Source organism: Rhincodon typus, chromosome 28, assembly GCF_021869965.1.
Source record: "Rhincodon typus isolate 14 chromosome 28, sRhiTyp1.1, whole genome shotgun sequence".
NCBI classification, from domain to species: domain Eukaryota; kingdom Metazoa; phylum Chordata; class Chondrichthyes; order Orectolobiformes; family Rhincodontidae; genus Rhincodon; species Rhincodon typus.
The window spans coordinates 955,526-976,289 of record NC_063359.1 but is presented as its reverse complement, the minus strand read 5'-3'; the positions used below and the strand labels follow the sequence as shown (position 1 = coordinate 976,289).

Sequence of the window (20,764 nt, the reverse complement as noted above, 5' to 3'; positions counted from 1 at the left end):
ATAGTGTCCTTTATTAAGGTTCAGCACCCTAGTCTCCGAATCAACACCTCACTCTCCACCTTGATAAAAAATTCTATCATATTGTGGTTACTGTTCCCCAAGGGGTCTTGCACAGCTAGATTGGCAATGATTCCCTTCTCATTACATAGCACCCAGTCTAAGTTAGCCTGTTCTCGAGTTGGTACCTCCACATATTGGTCAAGAAAACCATCCCGAATACACTCCAGGAATTTCTCCTCTACAGTTTTGTGGCTAATTTGATTTGCCCAATCTATGTGCAGATTAAAATCACCCATGATCACCGATATTCCCTTATCATATGCATCTCTAATTTCCTGTTTAATGCCATTCCCAACATCACCAGTGCAGTTTGGGGGTCTATATTTGATACCTACTAAGCCCCTTGGTACTTCTCAACTGTACCCATACAGACTTCACATTGTCAGAGCTAATATCCTTTCTCACTATTGTGTTAATTTCCTCTTGAACCAGCAATGCCACTCCACCACCTTTTCCTTTTTGCTTGTCCTTCATAAATACGGAATACTCTGGGACATTCAGTTCCCATCCCTGGTCACCCTGTAGCAATGTCTCCATAATCCCAATTATATCATACTCATTTACATCTATCTGTGCGATTAATTTATCTACTTTATTGCAGATGCTCCGCGCATGAAGGCACAAAGCCTTTAAGCTTGTCTTTTTAACTGCGTTTGCTCCTTCTTATTTTTCTCAATAGGCCTTTTTGAATCTTGTCCTTGGTTTTTCAGCCTATCACTTTTCTTATTCCCTTTGCTAGCTTTTGTCTTTGTCCTTGCTCCCTTCTTCTCTGGTTCTTTTATAGGTTCCCATCCCCCTGGCATATGAGTTTAAACCCTCTCCAACCGCTCCAGCAAACACTCCCCCTAGGACATCAGTCCCAGCCCTGCCCAGGTGTAACCCATCCAATTTGTACTGGTCCCACCTCCCCCAGAACCGGTCCCAATGCCCCAGGAATCTGAAACCCTCCCCCGACACCATCTTTGCAGCCACGTATTCAACTGATGTATCCTGTCATTTCTGCTCTGAATTCTGAGTACAGAAGTTGGGAAGTTATGTTGCAGTTGTACAGGAAGTTGGTGAGGCCGCACCTGGAATATGGCATTCAGTTTTGGTCACCTTGCTATAGGAAGGATGTTGTTAAACTGGAAAGAGTGCAGAGGAAATTTACAAGAATGTTGCAAGGACTCAAGGGACTGAGTTATAGGGAGAGGTTGGACAAGCTAGGGCTTTTTTCTATACAGCACAGGAGACTGAGGGGGGGATCTAATCGAAGTGTGAGATCATGAGAGGCATAGATAGGGTGAATGCACTCGGTCTTTTTCCCAGGGTTGGGGAAATCGAGGACTAGAGGGCATCAGTTTAAGGTAAAAGGGGAAAGAATACATGGGAACCTGAGGGGTAGCTTTTTTTTTTTACACAGAGGGTGGTACACATGGAATGAGCTGCCAGCGGAAGTGTTTGAGGCAGGTACATTAACAACATCTAAAAGGCATTTGGACGAATTCATGGATAGGAAAGGTTTAGAAGGATATGGCCAAGTGCATGGATTTGGGGTTAGCGTGAATGGACATTTTGGTCAGCGTAGACCCGTTTGTACAGTCTCCGTGCTGTAGGACTCTATGACTCCAGCCTCAGGCAACTGACTGCGTGGAGTTTGCACATTCTCCCCGTGTCTTCGTGGGTTTTTGTTGGGTGCTCCAGTTTTCTCCCACAGTCCAAAGATGTGGAAGTTAGGTAGATTTGCCATGCTAAATTACTCAAAGTGTTGAGGGATGCATAGGTTAGGTGCGTTAGCCATAGGAAATGCAGTGTTACAGGGATAGGGAGGGGAATGGGTCTGGGTGGGATGCTGTTCGGAGGGTTGGTGTGGACTCGATGGGCTGAATGGCCATTTTCACACTATGGGGATTCAACAGAAAAATGCAAACACTGCACAAACTGCAGATTAAAAAGAAGTAGGTGCAAGAAAACACCACATGAACGTCTTTAGCCTGTTTTGCCATTCAATATGGATCTATTGGTAGCGTAAATACCAATCTCCTGCCTGACCCCATGATTTAATGTATCCGTAGCACAATAAAATCAAACTCAATACGACATTATTTCAGTCCCCACCAATACTTAAAGCCAGTGTTATACAGTGACAGACCTGACCTATTATTACTGTACCCCAGCATTTTACAGTGACAGACTTATCCCCACTCGTACTGTACCCCAATGTTATGCAGTGACAGACCTGTCCTCTTCGGTACTGACCCCCAATGTTATACACTGACAGACCTGTCTACACCATACAACCGTTAGGTACGGGAACAGAATTAGGCCATTCTGCCCATCGCGTTTGCTCTGCCATTTGATCATGGCTCACAGGTTTCTCAACCCCATCCTTCTGCATTCTCCCCATAACCTTCAATCCCCTTACTAATCAAGAACCTATCTATCTCTGTCTCAAAGTCAATCAATGACTTGGCCTCCACAGCTTTCTGCAGCAATGGGTCCCACAGATACATCACCCTATCGCTCTAAACATTCTTCTCATCTCAGTTCTAAAAGGTCATCCTTTCAGTCTGAGGTTGTGCTCGTGTCCTAGTCTCTCCTACTAGAGGAAACATCTCCATGTCCATTCTATCCAAACCTCTCATTATTCTCTAAGTTTCAATCAGATCACCCCTCATCCCCTTGAGTACAGACCCAGAATCCTCAACCGTTCCTCAGATGACAAGACCCTCGTCCCCAGGATCATTCCTGTAAACCTCTACCAAACACTCTTCAGTTTCTTTGTCCAGATCATTAATGTATAACGTGAATATTTGTGGTTCCAACACTAACTCCTGCAGAACTTCACCCGTCATCCACTACCATTCTGAAAAAGACCCTTTGTTCCCAGCCTCCTGTGCATCACTATGTTCAAGGCCTTCTCGAATCCAAATAGATCACATTCAGTGACTCTCCTTTGTCTAACTTGCTTGTAAGCTCCTCAAAGAATTCTGACAGATTTGTCGGCATGACATCCTCTTGATAGTACTCTGCTGACTCAGCCCTGTTTTAACATGCACTTCCAAGAACTCTGCAATCTCATTCTTAATAATGAACTCTAAAATTTTAACTATGAGCAAGGTAAGGCTAACCGAGCTATAATTTTTTGTGTTCTGCCTCCCTCCCTTCTGAAACAGGGATGTTACATTAGCCATTTTCCAACCCTCTGGCAATCTCCCTGACTCCAGTGATTCCTCTGCAATCTCCTGAGCTATCTCCTTCAGAACTCTGGGATGTGGTCCATCCAGTCCAGATGATTTATCCACCTTCAGACTTTTCAACTTCCCCAGCACTTTTAGCTTAGTGATGGCCACTTCTGTCCCCTGACTCTCAAAGTTCTGGTATACAGCTGATGTCTTGCATCATGAAGACTGATGCAAAATACCTATTCAGTTCCTCTGCCATTACTTTGCTCCCCATTACTACTTATCGAGCCCCACTTTCCAGCGATCAAATGTCCACTCTTGCCTCTCTCTTAACTATTATATATCTAAAATAACTTTTACAATCTTCTTTTATGTTACCAGCTAGCTTACTCTCTTATTTCACCTTCTTTATTTTATTGCGCTTTTTCAGTCATCCTCTGTTGGTCTTTAAAAGGTTCCACTTATCTTCAGCGCATTATATACTTTTTCTTTTGCTTTTCTGCTGTCCCTGACTTCCCTTGTCAGCATGGTTGCCCCATCCTCCCCTGAGTATGTTTCTGCACTCTTTTCTGCTATGCCTCTTGAATTACACCCAGAAACTCCTGCCATTGCTGCCCCTCCATCTTCCCTACTAGGCTCGCCCTCCAATTAGCTCTGGCCAACTCCTCCCTCACATCTTTGTAGTTACCTTTATTCAATTGTAATCCCATTACATCTCCAGAATCTCCCTTTCAAACTGCAGGGTGAATTCTATTATATTGTGGTCACATCACTAAATCCAGAATTATCTGTTTCCTAGACAACAAGGTGCAGAGCTGGATGAACACAGCAGGCCAAGCAGCATCATAGGAGCAGAAAGGCTGACATTTCGGGTTTCTGATGAAGGGTCTAGGCTCGAAACGTCAACCTTCCTGCTCCTATGATGCTGCTTGGCCTGCTGTGTTCATCCAGCTCTGCACCTTGTTGTCTCGGATTCTCCAGCATCTGCAGTTCCTGCTATGTCTTATCTGTTTCCTAGTGGGCTCTACCACAAGCTTCTCCAAAAAAAAAAAAAAAATATTGTATACATCCCACAAATTACTTTTCTTGGCATCTGCTACCAATCTGATTTTCCTAGTCCACCTCCATACCGAAGTTGCCCATGTTATTTTAATAGTGCCTTTCTTACATGTCTTTTCTACTGCTAGGGTTTTCTCCTTTACAATCTCTCAACTCTCCCCACACAGATTCTACGCTTTCCAACCCTATATTGATTCTTGCTATTGATTTAGTTTAATTTGTTATGAATAATGCAATCCCACCCCTCTGCCTAACAGCCTGTCCTTTCAATAGAATCTTACCTCTAGATGTTTAGTTCCCATCCCTGATCTCCTCGCAGCCACGGCTCTGTGATACCCACAACCTTGTACCCGCCAATTTCAATCTGCACTACAAGCTCAATTATCTTGTTTTGAACACTGCATGTATTTAAGTACAGCACCCTCAGTCCTGCATTGACTGTCCCCCTTCTCACAGTTGTCCTCTTGTCTGCTGTGCCGTTGTTAGATTTCTGATCCTTTCCATATTCTCTGTTCTATTACTTGTTCTGGAAACTTTAATAACTTCTCCTGTTCCATACCCACCTTTAACTGGTTTAAAGTACCTCTGACTACCCTATTTAGCCTTTCCATTAGGATCCTATTCTCAGCTTGGTTCAGGTGGACCACATCCAGTCTTAAACAAATGACAGACCAGTCCCCATCAGTATCGTACCCAGTGTTATACAGGGACAGACCTGTCCCCACTAGTACTGCACTCCAGTTTATACAGGGACAGACTTGACCCCAACAGTGTCTTTCCCGGTGTTATGCAATGACAGACCTGACTCCACTAGTACTGTACTCCAGCATTATACAATTACAGACTTGCCTCCACCAGTACTGTACTCGTGTTACACTGTGACAGACATGTCCCTTCCAGTACTGTATCTCAGTGTTACACAGTAACAGATCTGTTCCCACCAGTACTGTACCTCAGTGTACCACAGGGACAGATCTGCCTCCACCAAAAGGAGGTCTGGCACTATATATTCAATGTGAAATACATCTATCTGCCTTCATCTTGCTATGATCTCATGCACTATTGATATTGCATCATTCCCTTGTCTTCACTAGAGACCAAGTCTGAATGGATTAATAGGAGCAATGATTGCATTAACATCACTTGTATTCTCCTGAATACAGAAGATTAAGGGTAATCTTATTGAGCTGTGTATTTGATAGATTCTCTTTCTTCCCTCTGATCTCATGTGAGGGAGTCCAGAACATGGGGCATAACCCTCAGTTCAAGGTGATCCATGCAGGAATGAAATCCAGAAAGCCTTTCCGACACTGAGTGGAATTCTGGAATTCTCTCCTGCAAAAAGACAGTGAATGGGAAAGGTGAACTGCAGCTTTCAAGACCGAGATCAACAAATGTTGTTGTATTTGAAGGACTATGGATCAAAGATTGGCCAATGGGGTTTGTGTCCTGATCACCCATCATGTTATTGAATGGGCAATAGGTTTTAGGAAGGAATTGGCCTCCTCCTATTCCCATTTTGGCCAGAACCTGTTTCCCAAGGCTCAGTTTGTTCTGGTATTTCTGAACCAACTCATTAACGTTATGCTGGCAGAGAGGTACCTAGACTGAAGACTGCAATTTCACCAGACGATGAGCTGTGAGGCCCAATGTAGACGCCAGAGACGAGGAGGAGGGTATCCTCAGCATTGAACTGGGAGAACTGGGTATAGCTCCAATTGTAGGGGCGCATGTTAGCGCTGTGCAACACGGAAATCTCCAAATCATTGCTCCACACCTGAAAGAGTTCACACAGTGAGGGATGTTGCAAAGACACAGAAATCATAAACTCACAGAACAAGAGGTCTTAAATTCAGAGAATGAGAGGGGTGGTAAAGACACACAGTGAGACAGGTTGTAAATTCACACAGAGAGATCTTACCTTGACAAAACAGTCCTTGGAACAGGATCCAAATAAGTAGCCATTATGAGAGAAGCTAACATGTAAGACTTGGTCACGATGTTCCTTCAAGGTCTCCACTTCCACACATGGAATTGTGTCGTACAGTCTCTGAAATTCACCCAACCATGAAACTGCAGCTACAAGAAATGAGATATTAGCATTGGCTTACAGAGTTTTCAGATATCTCTTTCAGTAAAACAATTATTGTGATTTTCCTTCCTGTGCCGTGTCTGCAATACAAGTACCAAATCTAAGCAGCTGTCTGCAGGGATGATGATGAGAGAAATGGATCTGTGGAACATGGTGCAGGTGGCATTTCCTTGTGAAATGTGAACTCGAGTCACAATGTTAGGCAGTGCAGCGTTTTGCTATGCTTTTCCTAGCTATGCTCATAATCAGAGCTAGAATAAATATCCCAGCATTAGCACGAGAGTTGATGAGTACAATGTCGTTGATGTGGTGTGTATGGAATTCCAAAAAATCATTTTACTCACAGAAGAACAAGATTGAGAGGGCATTGATAGAAAGTGATGTCAAAAGAAGCAAGGGTGATGTGAGAACAGACTTCTTCACTCAGCAAGTTGAGGGAATACGCTGCCTGGAAATGTGGTGAGGGCAGGTTCAACTGAGGCATTCAAGAGGGCATTGGATGGTTATTTGGACAGAAATGATATGAACAAAATCACAGAGATTTAAGGTTTTAGAGTAGATTTGTAACTCAGGTTGTGCATATGGTGTTGGTTGGCTCGCTGAGCCGGTTTGTTGTTCCGCAGACGTCTCATTACCCTGCTGGGTAACATCATCAGTGCAGCCTCCGATGAAGCGCTGTTGTGTTTTCCCACCTGTTATTTAAACTTTGGTGTCTGTTGAGCTGGATTACCTCATTTCCGGTTTTCCTTCGCAATGCAGTGTATATGGGGTCCAGCTCTATATGTTTATTGATGGCTTTCTTAGTGGAGAATCCAACTTCTAGGAATTCCCATGCTTGTCTCTGCTTCGCCTGTCCCAGGATCCTGGTGTTGTCCCAAATGAATTGGTGGTTTTCCTTATCCATGTGGATGGAGATGAGCGAGTACTGGTTGTGTCTTTTTGTTGCCAGTTGATGTTACATAGAACATAGAACATAACAGCGCAGCACAGGCCCTTCAGCCCTCAATGTTGCGCCGACCTGTGAAACCAATCTGAAGCCCATCTAACCGAAACTATTCCATTATCATCCATATGTTTATCCAATGACCATTTAAATGCCCTTAAAGTTGGCGAGTCTACTACTTTTGCAGGCAGGGCATTCCACGCCCTTACTACTCTCTGAGTAAAGAACCCACCTCTGACATCTGTCCTATATCTATCACCCCTCAATTTAAAGCTATGTCCCCTCGTGCTAGCCATCACCATCCGAGGAAAAAGGCTCCCACTGTCCACCCTATCTAATCCTCTGATCATCTTGTATGTCTCTATCAAGTCACCTCTTAACCTTCTTCTCTCTAATGAAAACAGCCTCAAGTCCCTCAGCCTTTCCTCATAAGACCTTCCCTCCATACCAGGCAACATCCTGGTAAATCTCCTCTGCACCCTTTCCAATGCTTCCACATCCTTCCTATAATACGGTGACCAGAACTGTACGCAACACTCCAAGTGCGGCCGCACCAGAGTTTTGTACAGCTGCAACATGACCTCATGGCTCCGAAACTCAATCCCTCTACCAATAAAACCTAACACACCATATGCCTTCTTAACAACCCTATCAACCTGGGTGGCAACTTTCAGGGATCTATGTACATGGACACCGAGATCTCTCTGCTCATCCACACTACCAAGAATCTTACCATTAGCCCAGTACTCTGCATTCCTGTTACTCCTTCCAAAGTGAATCACCTCACACTTTTCCGCATTAAACTCCATTTGCCACCTCTCAGCCCAGCTCTGCAGCTTATCTATGTCCCTCTGTAACCTGCAACATCCTTCCGCACTATCCACAACTCCACCGACTTTGGTGTCATCCGCAAATTTACTAACCCATCCTTCTACGCCCTCATCCAGGTCATTTATAAAAATGACAAACAGCAGTGGCCCCAAAACAGATCCTTGAGGTACACCACTAGTAACTGAACTCCAGGATGAACATTTCCCATCAACCACCACCCTCTGTCTTCTTACAGCGAGCCAATTTCTGATCCAAACCGCTAAATCACCCTCAATCCCATGCCTCCCTATTTTCTTCAATAGCCTACCATGGGGAACCTTATCAAACGCTTTACTGAAATCCATATACACCACATCAAGCGCTTTACCCTCATCCACCTGTTTGGTCACCTTCTCAAAGAACTCAATAAGGTTTGTGAGGCATGACCTACCCTTCACAAAACCGTGTTGACTATCCCTAATCAAATTATTCCTTTCTGGATGATTACAAATCCTATCTCTTATAATCCTTTCCAACACTTTACCCACAACCGAAGTAAGGCTCACTGGTCTATAATTACCAGGGTTGTCTCTCCTCCCCTTCTTGAACACGGGGACAACATTTGCTAGTCTCCAGTCTTCTGGCACTATTCCTGAAGACAATGGCGACATAAAGATCAAAGCCAAAGGCTCTGCAATCTCCTCTCTAGCTTCCCAGAGAATCCTAGGATAAATCCCATCCAGCCCAGGGGACTTATCTCTTTTCACACCTTCCAGAATTGCTAACACCTCCTCCTTATGAACCTCAATCCCGTCTAGTCTAATAATGTTAGTGTACTCTTGTGGCTAATTTCCCTCCTGTCTGTCCAATGTAATGTAATGTTTGTCGCAGTCCTTGCAGGGAATCTTGTATATGACATTGGTCCTATCCATAGTGGGTAGCGGGTGTTTGGTTTGGGTTAACAGTTGGCATAGGGTTGATGTGGGTTTGTGTGCACTCTGATGTCCAGTGGTCGTGGGAGTCTTGTGGTTAGTTCAGATGTGTTCCTGATGTAAGGTAGCATGATGTGTTTCGGGGTGTGCAGTATCTTCCTGGTGTTGTTCATGTAATAGGCATCTTCTGACCCAGTTTTTTGGGTATCCATTATCTTTGAATACCTGGAAGCGGTACTCCTCTTTTTGGCGTAGTTCTGTGCTTCTGCAGCATGCTGCTGCCCATTTAAATGTTCTCACGCAACTTCGTTTGTGTGTTAGGGTGGTTACTCTTGAAGTTCAGTACTTGGTCAGTGTGTGTGGCTTTCCTGTGTACCTTTGTTAGGAATTTCCCATTGGTCCTGCATTCCACCATGGCATCAGGAATGGGAGCTGTTTGTTCTTTTCTTCTTCCCTGGTGAATCTGATCCCAGTGAGGGCGTTGTTTACTAGTTAGTATGTCTTCTCTAGTTTGGTCCTTTTAATAACGACGAAGGTGTCGTCCACGTATCGTATCCATAATTGTGGTTGGATTAACAGAAGGGCTATATTTTCAAGTCTCTGCATCACCGCTTCAGCTATTAGTCTGGAGATGGGTGATCCCATAGGTATCCCGTTGATCTGTTCGTATATTTGGCCATTAAAGGTGAAGTGGGTGATTTGGCATAGGTCCAGTAGCTCCAGCATGTTGTCTGTGGAGATGGTGTCACTCGGGTCTTGTTCTTGTTTTAGTACTGTTGTCGTTGTTTCTCTTACTTGTGCTATATCTATCAATGTGAATAGAGCAGTAACGTCAAATGATACCATGGTTTCGTCGTTGTCTATTCTTACATCCTTGATGGAATTGAGGAACTCTTGGGCTGAGTGGATTGAGTGGGGTGACTTGCTGACAAGGTACTTTAGTCTACTTTGTAACTCCTTTGCTAATCTATTGGCAATGACTAATACAGCTAGTACAGGCATGATGGGCTGAATGACCTCCTACTGCACCATAACAATTCTGTCCTGAGCGTCATGAAATAAAAGGGACAGTAGCAACACAGATAAGAAATTGGCTGAGTGACAGGAAATTTTAGAGTGGCAAGCAGTTGCTGTCTTGATTGGGGAAGGTTTATAGCCGAGTTTTATTTATTTGTTCATGAGATGTGGGTATCGTTGGCTAGCCCAGCATTTACTGACCATCTCTAACTGCCCCTGATAGGAGCCAACCACATTGAGGTGGGTTGGAGTCACATGTAGGCTAGGCCAGGTAAAGTTGGCAGTTTCCTTCCCTAAAGGACATTAGTAAACCAGACTGGGCTTTTAATCAAAGGTAGTTACATTTCTTCCAAAACAAAGAATGTAACTATCTTCAATGGTCACCTTCAGATGAGCTTTTACTCCAGATTTTTATTGAATTCAAATTTTACCATCTGTCATGCTGGAATTCAAACCTGGATCCCCAGAATATTAGCCTGGGATTCTGGATTACTAGTCTGGTTCCCCCAATGGTTGGTGTTCAGGCCAACCTTATGGCCTATTAGGACTCTTCCTTACATATATATACACATGCAATTTGAAAATATGCAGATAACAAAAGAATGCAAGCATTGTGAACTATGAGATGGATAGACTTCAAAAGGACACAGCTGGGTGGGTGGACATGTGGCAGATGAAATTTAATGCAGACAAGTGTGAAATCATTCATTTTGGTTAGAAGAATGCAGAGAGACAATAGGAAACAATTGATACAATTCTAAACGGGGTGCAGGAACAGAGGGATCTGGGTGTTCATGTGTATAGTCATAAATGTGGCAGGTCAGGTTGAGAGAGTGGTTTCATAAAGTATACGAGAACTTGAGCTGTATAAATAGGAGGATAGAGTATAAAAGCAAGAAAATGATATTAAACCTGTTGTTTAAACTCAGAGTATTAGAAGCGTGTAGAAACAAATGAAGGATGAGGTCAGAAATAGCCAATACTTAAAGATATGAAAATGGATAAATGAAACGAACAGCTGTGAATTCCCCAGGTAGGAGCCAGGGTAACGGCAAAGGTTAATCCAGACCAAAACAGGCTTTGCCCCAGATGGCAGGAACCACATGAGGTGATGATGATTGCTGATATGCATGCATTTATAGATATGTAAGGAAAGTGTAAATGGAAACATTACACCCAGTTACAGATACATGAAGGATCACAAAACAGTCATCCTGGATGACAGGAGCCAATGTTGCTGCTTTTATAGGTTTGTAGTCTAGATGTTTGCAGACACACCAGAAATGGCTTGGGAGGCCCCTTAGAGTAACCATCAGGCAGAATTAGAAACAGTAACGGATCAAGAAACCGAACACTTAGATATCTAACAGGGCAATCTCCAAATGATAGACTCAGACAGCAACTATGCAGATTACACAATCTACAAATTTAACCCTTAATAGACAAAAGAATTCAAGTCAGATGTAGAAGCATGAGTCCTTCCACATGGATGGGATGATACAAGAATCAAAGCAAATCTCTTGGAGGTACAAAAGTATTGCAGAACCTAATTTACAAACTCCCAAGGACCTAAATATTACATCCTTAGAGAATTTGGGTGGTAATCTGGACCTGAGCAAACTATACAATAGAGCTACTGGCTTGGGTATATATGTTACTGTGTGGGAGGCCAACACCACGATGAGCTCATCTCTATTCTTTCGCGACAAATTGTGGGACCATAGATTAACTCGACTGCTGTCTGGAAGGACCTGCCTCCACTTTGTGTGGGAGTCTGGTCTGGATGGCCAGTATTGTCAAGATTTGTGCAAATATGTAATAGATTGACAAGACTATCAGGATATACGATGTTATAACCTTTCGTGCCTGTGGATACTAAAACCCTACACAATGTCCAAAAATAATGAGTCAACTATCAGATGGGATAGCTAGGGTAGGAAAATTCAAACCACTACTGTATCATCATACCATGGCCACTTTCAAAGTGACTTAGAATGTTTCAGGAACATTCCCTTTTTGTCCATAATATCATTGAATCCCTACAGTGTGGAAACAAGCCCTTCAGCCCAACAAGTCCACACTGACCCTCAGAGCATCCCACCCGGACCCATGCCCCTATAACCCACCTAATCTATACATCCCTGAACACTACAGGCAATTTAGCATGGCCAATCCACCTAGCCTGCACATCTTTAGATTGTGGGAGGAAACCCAAACAGACACAGGGAGAATGGGCAAACTCCACACAGACAGTCGCTTGAGGGTGGAATCGAACCCGGGTCCCCGGCGCTGTGAGGCAGCAGTGCTAACCACTGAGCCACCGTGCCGCCCCTAAGTAATATGTCACAATCACAAACTGCTATACAATGGGTAAGACAACAAATTGTAAAAATTATTACAGATTCTAAGCTCAGAATTGCTCTGGAAATTAGGGTCGGCCAGAAGTCTAAATATACAGGAAGGAGAAGCCTGATTGGCAATACTAGTGGGTTGTTCAGAAGTGCTAACTCTGCCCCAAACTCATGGAATATTTAAAAATTAAATAATTACACCTCCTGGGTGGCCAAGGGTTACAGTACATAAGGTAACACAGTTGAATGCGTGGCTAAAGACCTGGAGTAGGAGGGAGGGCTTCAGATATCTGAATCATTGAGATCTCTTCAGCGGCAGGTGGGACCTGTAGTAGAAGGAAGGTTTGCACCTAAACCGGAGGGGCACCAATATCATTGCAGGGAGGTCTGCTGGTGCCACTTGGGAAGGTTTAAACTACTGTGGCAGGGGATTGGCAAACAGAGCAGTAGATCAGCATGTGGAGTGATTGAGGAGATAAGTCGATGTTATGTCAAGTAAGCCTAATAGCAAGAACAGGCAGGGCCAAGTTAACGAACATGGCAGGTGTAGCAGTCTGAAGTGTATGTAATTTAGTGCAAGATGTATAACAAGCAAGGCAGATGAGTTTAGAGCCTGGATTAGTACATGGGACTACGATGCAATAGCCATTGCAGAAACGTGGTTGAGAGAAGGACAGGACTGGCACCTCAATGTTCCGGAGCTTAGATGTATCTGGTGATTTGGAAGGATGTAAAAGGGGTGGGGAAGTTCCATTACTGATTAAAGAGAATGTCACAGCTGTACTAAGAGAGACATCTTGCAGGGCTCATCCAGTGAGGCAATATGGGTAGAACTCAGGAATAAGAAAGGTGCACTCACTATGATGGGGTAATACTACAAGCCTCCTAATACCCAGTGGGAAAATCATGGAGAGATGTAAAAGCAACAGGACTTGTTCTAGTAGGTGATTCTAACTTCCCCAGTATTAACTCGGACTCCCTTAGTGCCAGGGGCATAGATGGGCAGAATTTGTTAGGTGCATCAAGGATGGTTTCTTGAGATAATATGTAGACAGTCCAGGGGCTGTACTAGACCTTATTTTGAAGCATGAGCCTGACCAAGTGGTCAAAGTTTCAGTGGGGGAATATTTTGGGAACACTGATCATAGCGCTGTAAGTTTTAACATGTTATGGACAATGAAAAGACTGGTCCTCGCATGAAAGAGCTAAATTAGGGGAAGGCTAATTACATCAGTATTAGGCAGGAATGGGAGAAATTAGATTGGGGACAGCTGTTTGAGGGTAAATCCACATCTGACATGTGGGAGTCTTTTATAGGCCAGTTGATCAGAGTTTAGGACTGGCACGTTCCTGTGAGGATGAAAGTTAAGGATGGCAAGATTCGGGAATCTTGGATGACAAGAGATTTGAAAGGTTAGTCAAAAAGAAAAAGGAAGCATATGTAAGGTTTAGGAAAGTGAAATCAAACAAGGGCCTTGAAGAGAATAAACAAAGCAGAAATGAACTTAAATAAGAAATTAGGAGGGCCAGAAGCAGCCATGAAATGTCATTGGGCAAGTAGGCTTAAGGAAAATCCCAAGGCAACTTATATATATATTAGGAGCAAGAGGGTAGCGAGGGAAAGGGTAGGTCCACACAAGGATAAAGGAGGGAATTTATGCGTGGAGCTGGAGGAAGTGGGTGAGGTCCTTAATGAGTACTTTGCATCGGTATTCACCAAGGAAAGGGACATGAATGTGTTTATGATATATAGAGGGATATGTTGATGTTATGAGGCATGTCCATATTGCGAAGGATGTTTGGTGTCTTTGAAAACATTAAGGTAGATAAATCCCTAGTACCTGATGAGATCTATCCCAGGATACTGAAGGAGGCAAGGGATGAGACTCCTGGGCCTTGACTGAGATCTTTGTATTCTCTTTAGCCACGTGAGAACATAGAACATAGAACAGTACAGGCCCTTTGGCCCACGATGTTGTAATGACCTATTATCCTATTCTACGATCAAACTACCCTGCATACCCTACAGGTAAGGTCCCAAAAGACTGATGAATACCGAATATTGTTTCTTTATTTAAGAAGGGTAACAGGGATAATCTAGGAAACTATAGAGCGGTTTGGGAGGTCTTGACCCACAAACTTGATTGAGTTTTTTGAGGAAGTAATGAAGATGACTGAGGAGGATAGGGCAATGGATATTGTCCACGTGGACTTCACTAAAGCATTTGACAACGTCCCTCATGGTATGCTATTCCAGGTGTATAGTCACATGGGATCCATGGTGCGTTGGCAAATTAGATACAAAGTTGGCTTGGTCATCGAAGACAGAGCGTAGTATGGAGGGATGTTTTTCTGACTGGATATCTGTAACCAGTGATGTTCTGCAAAGATCAATACTAGGACCTCTATTATTTATAATATACTTACCAAGGGCCAAAAGAGGGAAATGACAAGGGGGATAAGATAATGAGGCAGAAATGACGATTCAAACATCAGGTTGAGACAAGAATGCAGCTGACAGCAAAGAATTTTTTTCTTTGTAGAGCTAAGCAGGTGGATTTTTTTGGCAAATGCAGGAATGTTGTTCATTCCTTTGTTACATGTACATGACTGAAACTGTATTTTTTTTGATTAAGAATTAATTCAATTGTAGCTGATTGGATAACCATGACCCATGCTAATTTGGGATCGGCAGATGCAAATGAACGATAACTATCAGACATGCATAATGGCAACACAGTGTAAATGATTGAGGGAACCTATGTCTTGTATATGCTTGAATAAAAGTGATGAAAAACAGTAGTCTTGTCTGGTCACTGTGGGTGAGGAGGTGGGGTTTGACGTTGTCTTTCCACGTAAGCTGTGGATCTCCTAAAGCAGCAACCATACTTATTTCCTGCTCCTTTCACTCTGTCTTGGATCATTTATTGCCTGTTGTCTGCAACAGCTTTTCTCAACATTTCCTCTTTCTACCTCATTTCCTATTTTCAATACTCGCATTAGTTTGTTTGACTAAACATTTGTTTGACTAATTCTTGCCTCCAACCAATCTTGGAGCTTTGTCTGTCTACTTTGGCACTACCACAGACAGCAGGTTTATTCAAAACAATTAAATGGCTGAGCTCCTAATAATAATGTACAGTTTACAGAACAGTGCATGTCTGAGTATAGGGCATCTAAGTTTGCCGACTACACACATCTCAGGTTGTAGACTTGCTCACTGAGCCGGTGTGTTTCAATGCAGACATTTCGTCACCCCGCTAGGTAACATTGTCAGTGCGCCTCCGGTGAAGCATTGGTGTTCTGTCCCACTTGTTAATTATATGCTTCGGTTTGCTGTAGTGATTGGCATCACTTCCAGTTCTGTTTTTCAGTGGTTTGTATATCGGGTCCAGTTTGATGTGTTTGTTCATGGAGTTCTGGTTGGAATGCCAGGCCTCCAGGAATTCCTTGGCGTGTCTCTGTTTGGCTTGTGCTATTATGGATGTGTTATCCCAGTCAAATTCATGTCCTTCTTTGTCTGTGTGTATGAGACGAGTGAGAATTGGTCGTGTCTCTTGGTGGCCAGTTGGTGTTCGTGTTCGTGTATCTTTATTGTCAGTTTTCTTCCACTTTGGCCTATGTAACGCTTTTCACAGTCCTTGCATGGTATTTTGTATATTACGTTAATTTTATTGGTTGTGGGTATGGTACAGGCTCATCCACAAACCAAGCTACAAATCTTCTCAAAAACGTTATACATATCTCAATCAGAAAACTGAGGGCAGCATGATGGCTCAGTGGTTAGCACTGCTGCCTCACAGCACCAGGGACCCAGTTCGATTCCAGCCTTGGGTGAACGTCTGTGTGGAGTTTGCATGTTCTCCAAGTGTCTGCGTGGGTTAAGTGCCAGGTGCTCTGGTTTCCTCCCACAGTCTAAAGTTGTGCAGGTTATGTGGATTGGCTGTGCTAAATTGTCCGTGCTGAATTGCCCTGTAGTGTCCAGGGATGTGCAGGTTGGGTGGATTAGCCATGGGAAATGCGGCGTTAGAGGAATACGGGGTTATGGGGAGGCCAGGTCTGGGAAAGACACTGTTCAGAGGGTCCGTGCAGACTCTATGTGCCAAGTGGCCTCTTTCCATACTTAAGGATTCTATGATTCTATGAAAATGAGCTGGAGACTACAGAGGCATATAAACAAGTTAAATGATTGGACAGGAAGGTGAGAGATGGAGGCCAAAGTGGAGGAGGTGTAAAATCCACAACTTTATCAAGAGGAATGGAAAGGCAGAATATTTTTTCAAAGATACAAAACTATTAAATTTGACATTTGGGTCTCCTCAAACATGCACCACAGAAATGGAGGATACATCTAAACTTTGTTCACAGATTGATTTGAAATTAAAACATTGAAAAATCATACAGCCATCTGAGCTCCTCCTGTAATCTATGCTCCTAGAGCTTTCATTTCAGCTGTTTGGACAGTGAACGCTTCAGGAAGCTACATGCAGCAAGGATAGCAAAAGCATGCTAGCCCTGAGTGCAAGGAGTGAAGTTAGGAAGGCTGCTGCAATTCTGCAAGGCCTTATTGAGACCATACCTGGAGGACTTTGCTCAGGTTTGGCCTTTTTACGAGAATATACTGCCTCAGAAGTCAAAGATCAGTTGTTGCCATATTGAATGGCGGAGTCTCAAGAAACACTGATCGGTCCCTACTCTGGTTCTGAGGGAAAGTGTTCAACAACTTATGACACACTTACGAACGCAAACTGTCCAGCAGATCCAGAAAGCCAACAGACAAACCTGGGTGGCGAGGCACTGAGCGATTCACATTGTAGTAACGATAAAAGAGGTCCTTCCAGAGAAATTCATCACGGGACACTCCGTACCACTGTCTGCATGTAGTGCCAGCTGCAAGGACGTCTTGATGTTCCAGCTTCAGGAAGACCTCAAGGAGAACAGTGTCTGGCAGCTGGGGGAGCCCCCCTCCTTCCATCCTATCATTCTGAGCTCATGGGCACTGAAAAAAAAAATTGTCAGAGAAATAATGAAGCAGCAAAGTGCTATTTCAGGGACCATTAACTGCCTCCTACATTGCATTACCCCAAACAAACCATGTGATGTTACTTAGCAACATTTCTGGATCTCTGAATTTTGTTTTTACATTCATCATGGGATCATTGGCATTGCCGGTAAGGTCAGCATTTGTTGCCCATCCCTTATTGCCCTTGAACTGAGTGGTTTGCTAGGCAATTTCAGAAGTAGTTAAGAATCAACCACATTGCTATGAGTCTGTTGTTCCCCGTGTAGGCCAGACTGGATAAGAATGGTAGATTTCCTTTCCTAAAGGACATCACTGAACCAGATAGGTTTTTACAACAATCAACAATCAACATTAGGTTAACTTTACAATCCAGATTTTTATTCTGTACAAATCTCACCACCTGTCATCTAGTTTGTTTCGGTGCACAGACCTCCAAATATTTTACTGATTGTTGACCTTCTGAGTCTATGAAAAGGAGAGATTTACAATGGTATCTATACAAAAACCCACAGTTGCACATTGCAGAAACAGCAATGATAAAGGATGTAACCATCTGGGAGAGAGGGAGATCTACAGTCTGTAATATAACCACAGAACATTCACACATTAACAAAAAACACTTCGCCTGTGAAACTAGTTGATCACCAAGCGCATTAAATATTTGTGATCCTCGTAACCAGGCGCAGGACAGGACCATCAGCATCTGAGTGTAGGACAGGACCATCAGTTTCTGAACGCAGGACAAAACGGTAAATGTCTGAGTGCAGGACTGAATCATAACTATCTGAACATAGGACAAAACAGTCAGACAGAAGCATCAGTGTCTGAGCTCAAGACAATACTGTCAGTGCCTGAGAGCAGGACAAAATGGTCGGTGTCTGAATACAGGTCAGAACGACCACACACACACACACAGACACTCTCACTCCCTCTCTCTCACACACGTAAATCTATGGGGTCAATTTGTATCTGCAGATACATTCTATTTTGTTCAAAAAGCATACAATTTACAGACAGTCAGTTAATGTGGTGTTTTATAAATTCCTACTTTAGAAATAAAACCAGCCTGACTCCAAACCAAAACACAAGCAGATTCTAAACAAGGCCTCACACCTTACATGCATTGTCTGACCAAATATGTCACCTCTTCTTTACACATATAAAACCTTTAGTTCTCTCAGGATAGTGACTTGAAAGAAATGTGGGGATTTACATATACCTACTAATCAATTTAAACCTTCTAACTGATTAAAGATTTAACAGCATCTCATCAGTGGTGTGACCTTTTGATCTTTTACTTATAAATTCTGTGTCTGATTCCACCTCTCTCACTAACACCTGAAGAAGGAGCGAGGTTCCAAAAGCTTGCGTTTTCAAATAAACCTGTTGGACTATAACCTTGTGATTTCAGACCCTAACACAGAACGGACAGGATCTGAGCACAGTGTTATACAGTGACAGATTTGCCCCAAAAGTACAGTGCACCAGTGTTACAGTGACAGACCTGTCCCCACCAGTACTGTACCCCAATGTTATACAGTGAGACCTGTCTCCACCAGTATTGTACCCCAGTGTTCTACAGTCACAGACCTGTCAGCACCAGTACTGTACCCAACTGTTATACATTGACAGGCCTGTCCCCACCAGCACTGTACCTCAGTGTTACACAGCCACAGACCTATCAGCACCGGCACCGCGCCTCAGCATTATACGGTGAGACCTGCCCCACCAGTATCGTACTGCAGTGATATACAATGAGGCCTGTCTCCATCAGTACTGTACCACAGTCTTATACACTGACAGTGTTATATACTGATTTTAATTTCCCCTGTATTGACTGGGCCACACAGAGTGTGGAAGGCTTGGACAGGGTGGAATTTGTCAAATATGTGCAAGAAAGTTTCCTAAATCAATATGTAGAGGTCCCTACTTGGGAGGGTGCAACATTGGACCTCCTGTCAGGAAAAAGAGAGGTCGGGCGAGCGACTGAAGTGTCAGTCGGAGAGCACTTCGGGTCCAGTGACCTTAACTCTCTTAGTTTTAACACAGTTATTGAAAAAGATAGAACAGGTCCACAGGTTAAGGTGCTAAACTGGAGCAGGGCCAATTCTGGGGCCATTAGGCAAGACTTAGCAGCGGAAAACTGGGTGTCAGGCTATTTGCAGGAAAAGGAACAACTGGCAAATGGGAGGCTTTTAAAAGCGTCCCCGTTAGGGTGAAGGGAAAAGCTGGCAGGTTTAGGGATTCCTGGCTGACGAGGGATATTGAGGCTCTGGTGAGGAAAAAGAAGAAAACATAGCTTAAACCCAATGTATCAGGCTCAAGTTAATCCCTAGAAGACTATAAGAAGTGTAGGAGCACACTTAAGAGGGAAATCAGAACAGCTAAAAGAGGGTATGAGGTGGATCTGGCAGATAAGGTTAAAGATAATCCCAAGAGGTTCTATAGCTATATTAAGAGTAAAAGGTGGCAAGGGAGAGAATAGGTCCCCTTAAAGATCAGCATGGCTGTCTATGTGTGGAGCCACAGGAGATGGGGAGATTTTTAATGAATATTTCACCAAGGTATTTACTGAGGAGAGAAGCACGGATGCTAGGGAAATAAGTGGGGATGGTTTGGACCGCATACACATTACCAGAAAGGAGGTGTTTGCAGCCTTAAGGCCCGATCAAGTCCATCCTCAGACGGTGTGGGAGGCTGGGGAAGAAATTGCAGAGGCCCTTGCAGAGATTTTTGCTTCATCTTTAGCCATTGGTGAAGTTCCAGGAGACTGGAAGTTGGCTAATGTTGTTCCATTGTTTAAGAAAGGTAGCAAAGACAAGCCAGAGAACTACAGCCCAGTGAGCCTGACACCAGTGGTAGGCAAGTTTTTTTTTCTATTCATTTGTGAGATGTGGGCGTCGCTGGCTGGCCAGCATTTCTTACCCATCCCTTGTTGCCGTTGAGAAGGTGGTGGTGAGCTGCATTCTTGAACTGCTGCAGCCCGTCCACCAGCTGTAGGTTGATGCACAAAGCCATTAGGGAATTCCAGGATTTTGACCCAGCAACAGAAGGAAGCGCGATATATTTCCAAGTCAGGATGGTGAATGGCTTGGAGGGGAACGTGCAGATAGTGATGTTCCCATATATCTGCTGCCCTTGTCCTTCTAGATGGAAGTGGTCAAAGGTTTGGAAAGTGTGTCTGAAGATCTTTGGCGAATTTCTGCAGTGCATCTTGTAGATAGTACACACTGCTGCTACTGAGGGTCAGTCGTAGATGGAGTGGTTGCTTGTGGATGTAGTGCCAATCAAATGGGCTGCTGTGTCCTGGATG

At 43.7% G+C, this 20,764-nt stretch overlaps 1 protein-coding gene across 1 annotated transcript in view; it reads right to left on the bottom strand.

Annotated features, from left to right (window-relative positions):
- Nucleotides 1–20,764, bottom strand: part of fbxw5 (F-box and WD repeat domain containing 5) — a 65,332-nt gene that overhangs the window by 22,910 nt on the left and 21,658 nt on the right. The window contains exons 2-4 of the mRNA XM_048613477.1: nucleotides 17,211–17,427; nucleotides 6,205–6,362; nucleotides 5,886–6,060 (exon numbers count right to left, since the gene is read on the bottom strand). Of these exons, the coding sequence (XP_048469434.1) occupies nucleotides 5,886–6,060; nucleotides 6,205–6,362; nucleotides 17,211–17,403 (526 nt within the window). The 5' untranslated portion in view covers nucleotides 17,404–17,427. The remainder of the gene's footprint in view (nucleotides 1–5,885; nucleotides 6,061–6,204; nucleotides 6,363–17,210; nucleotides 17,428–20,764) is intronic.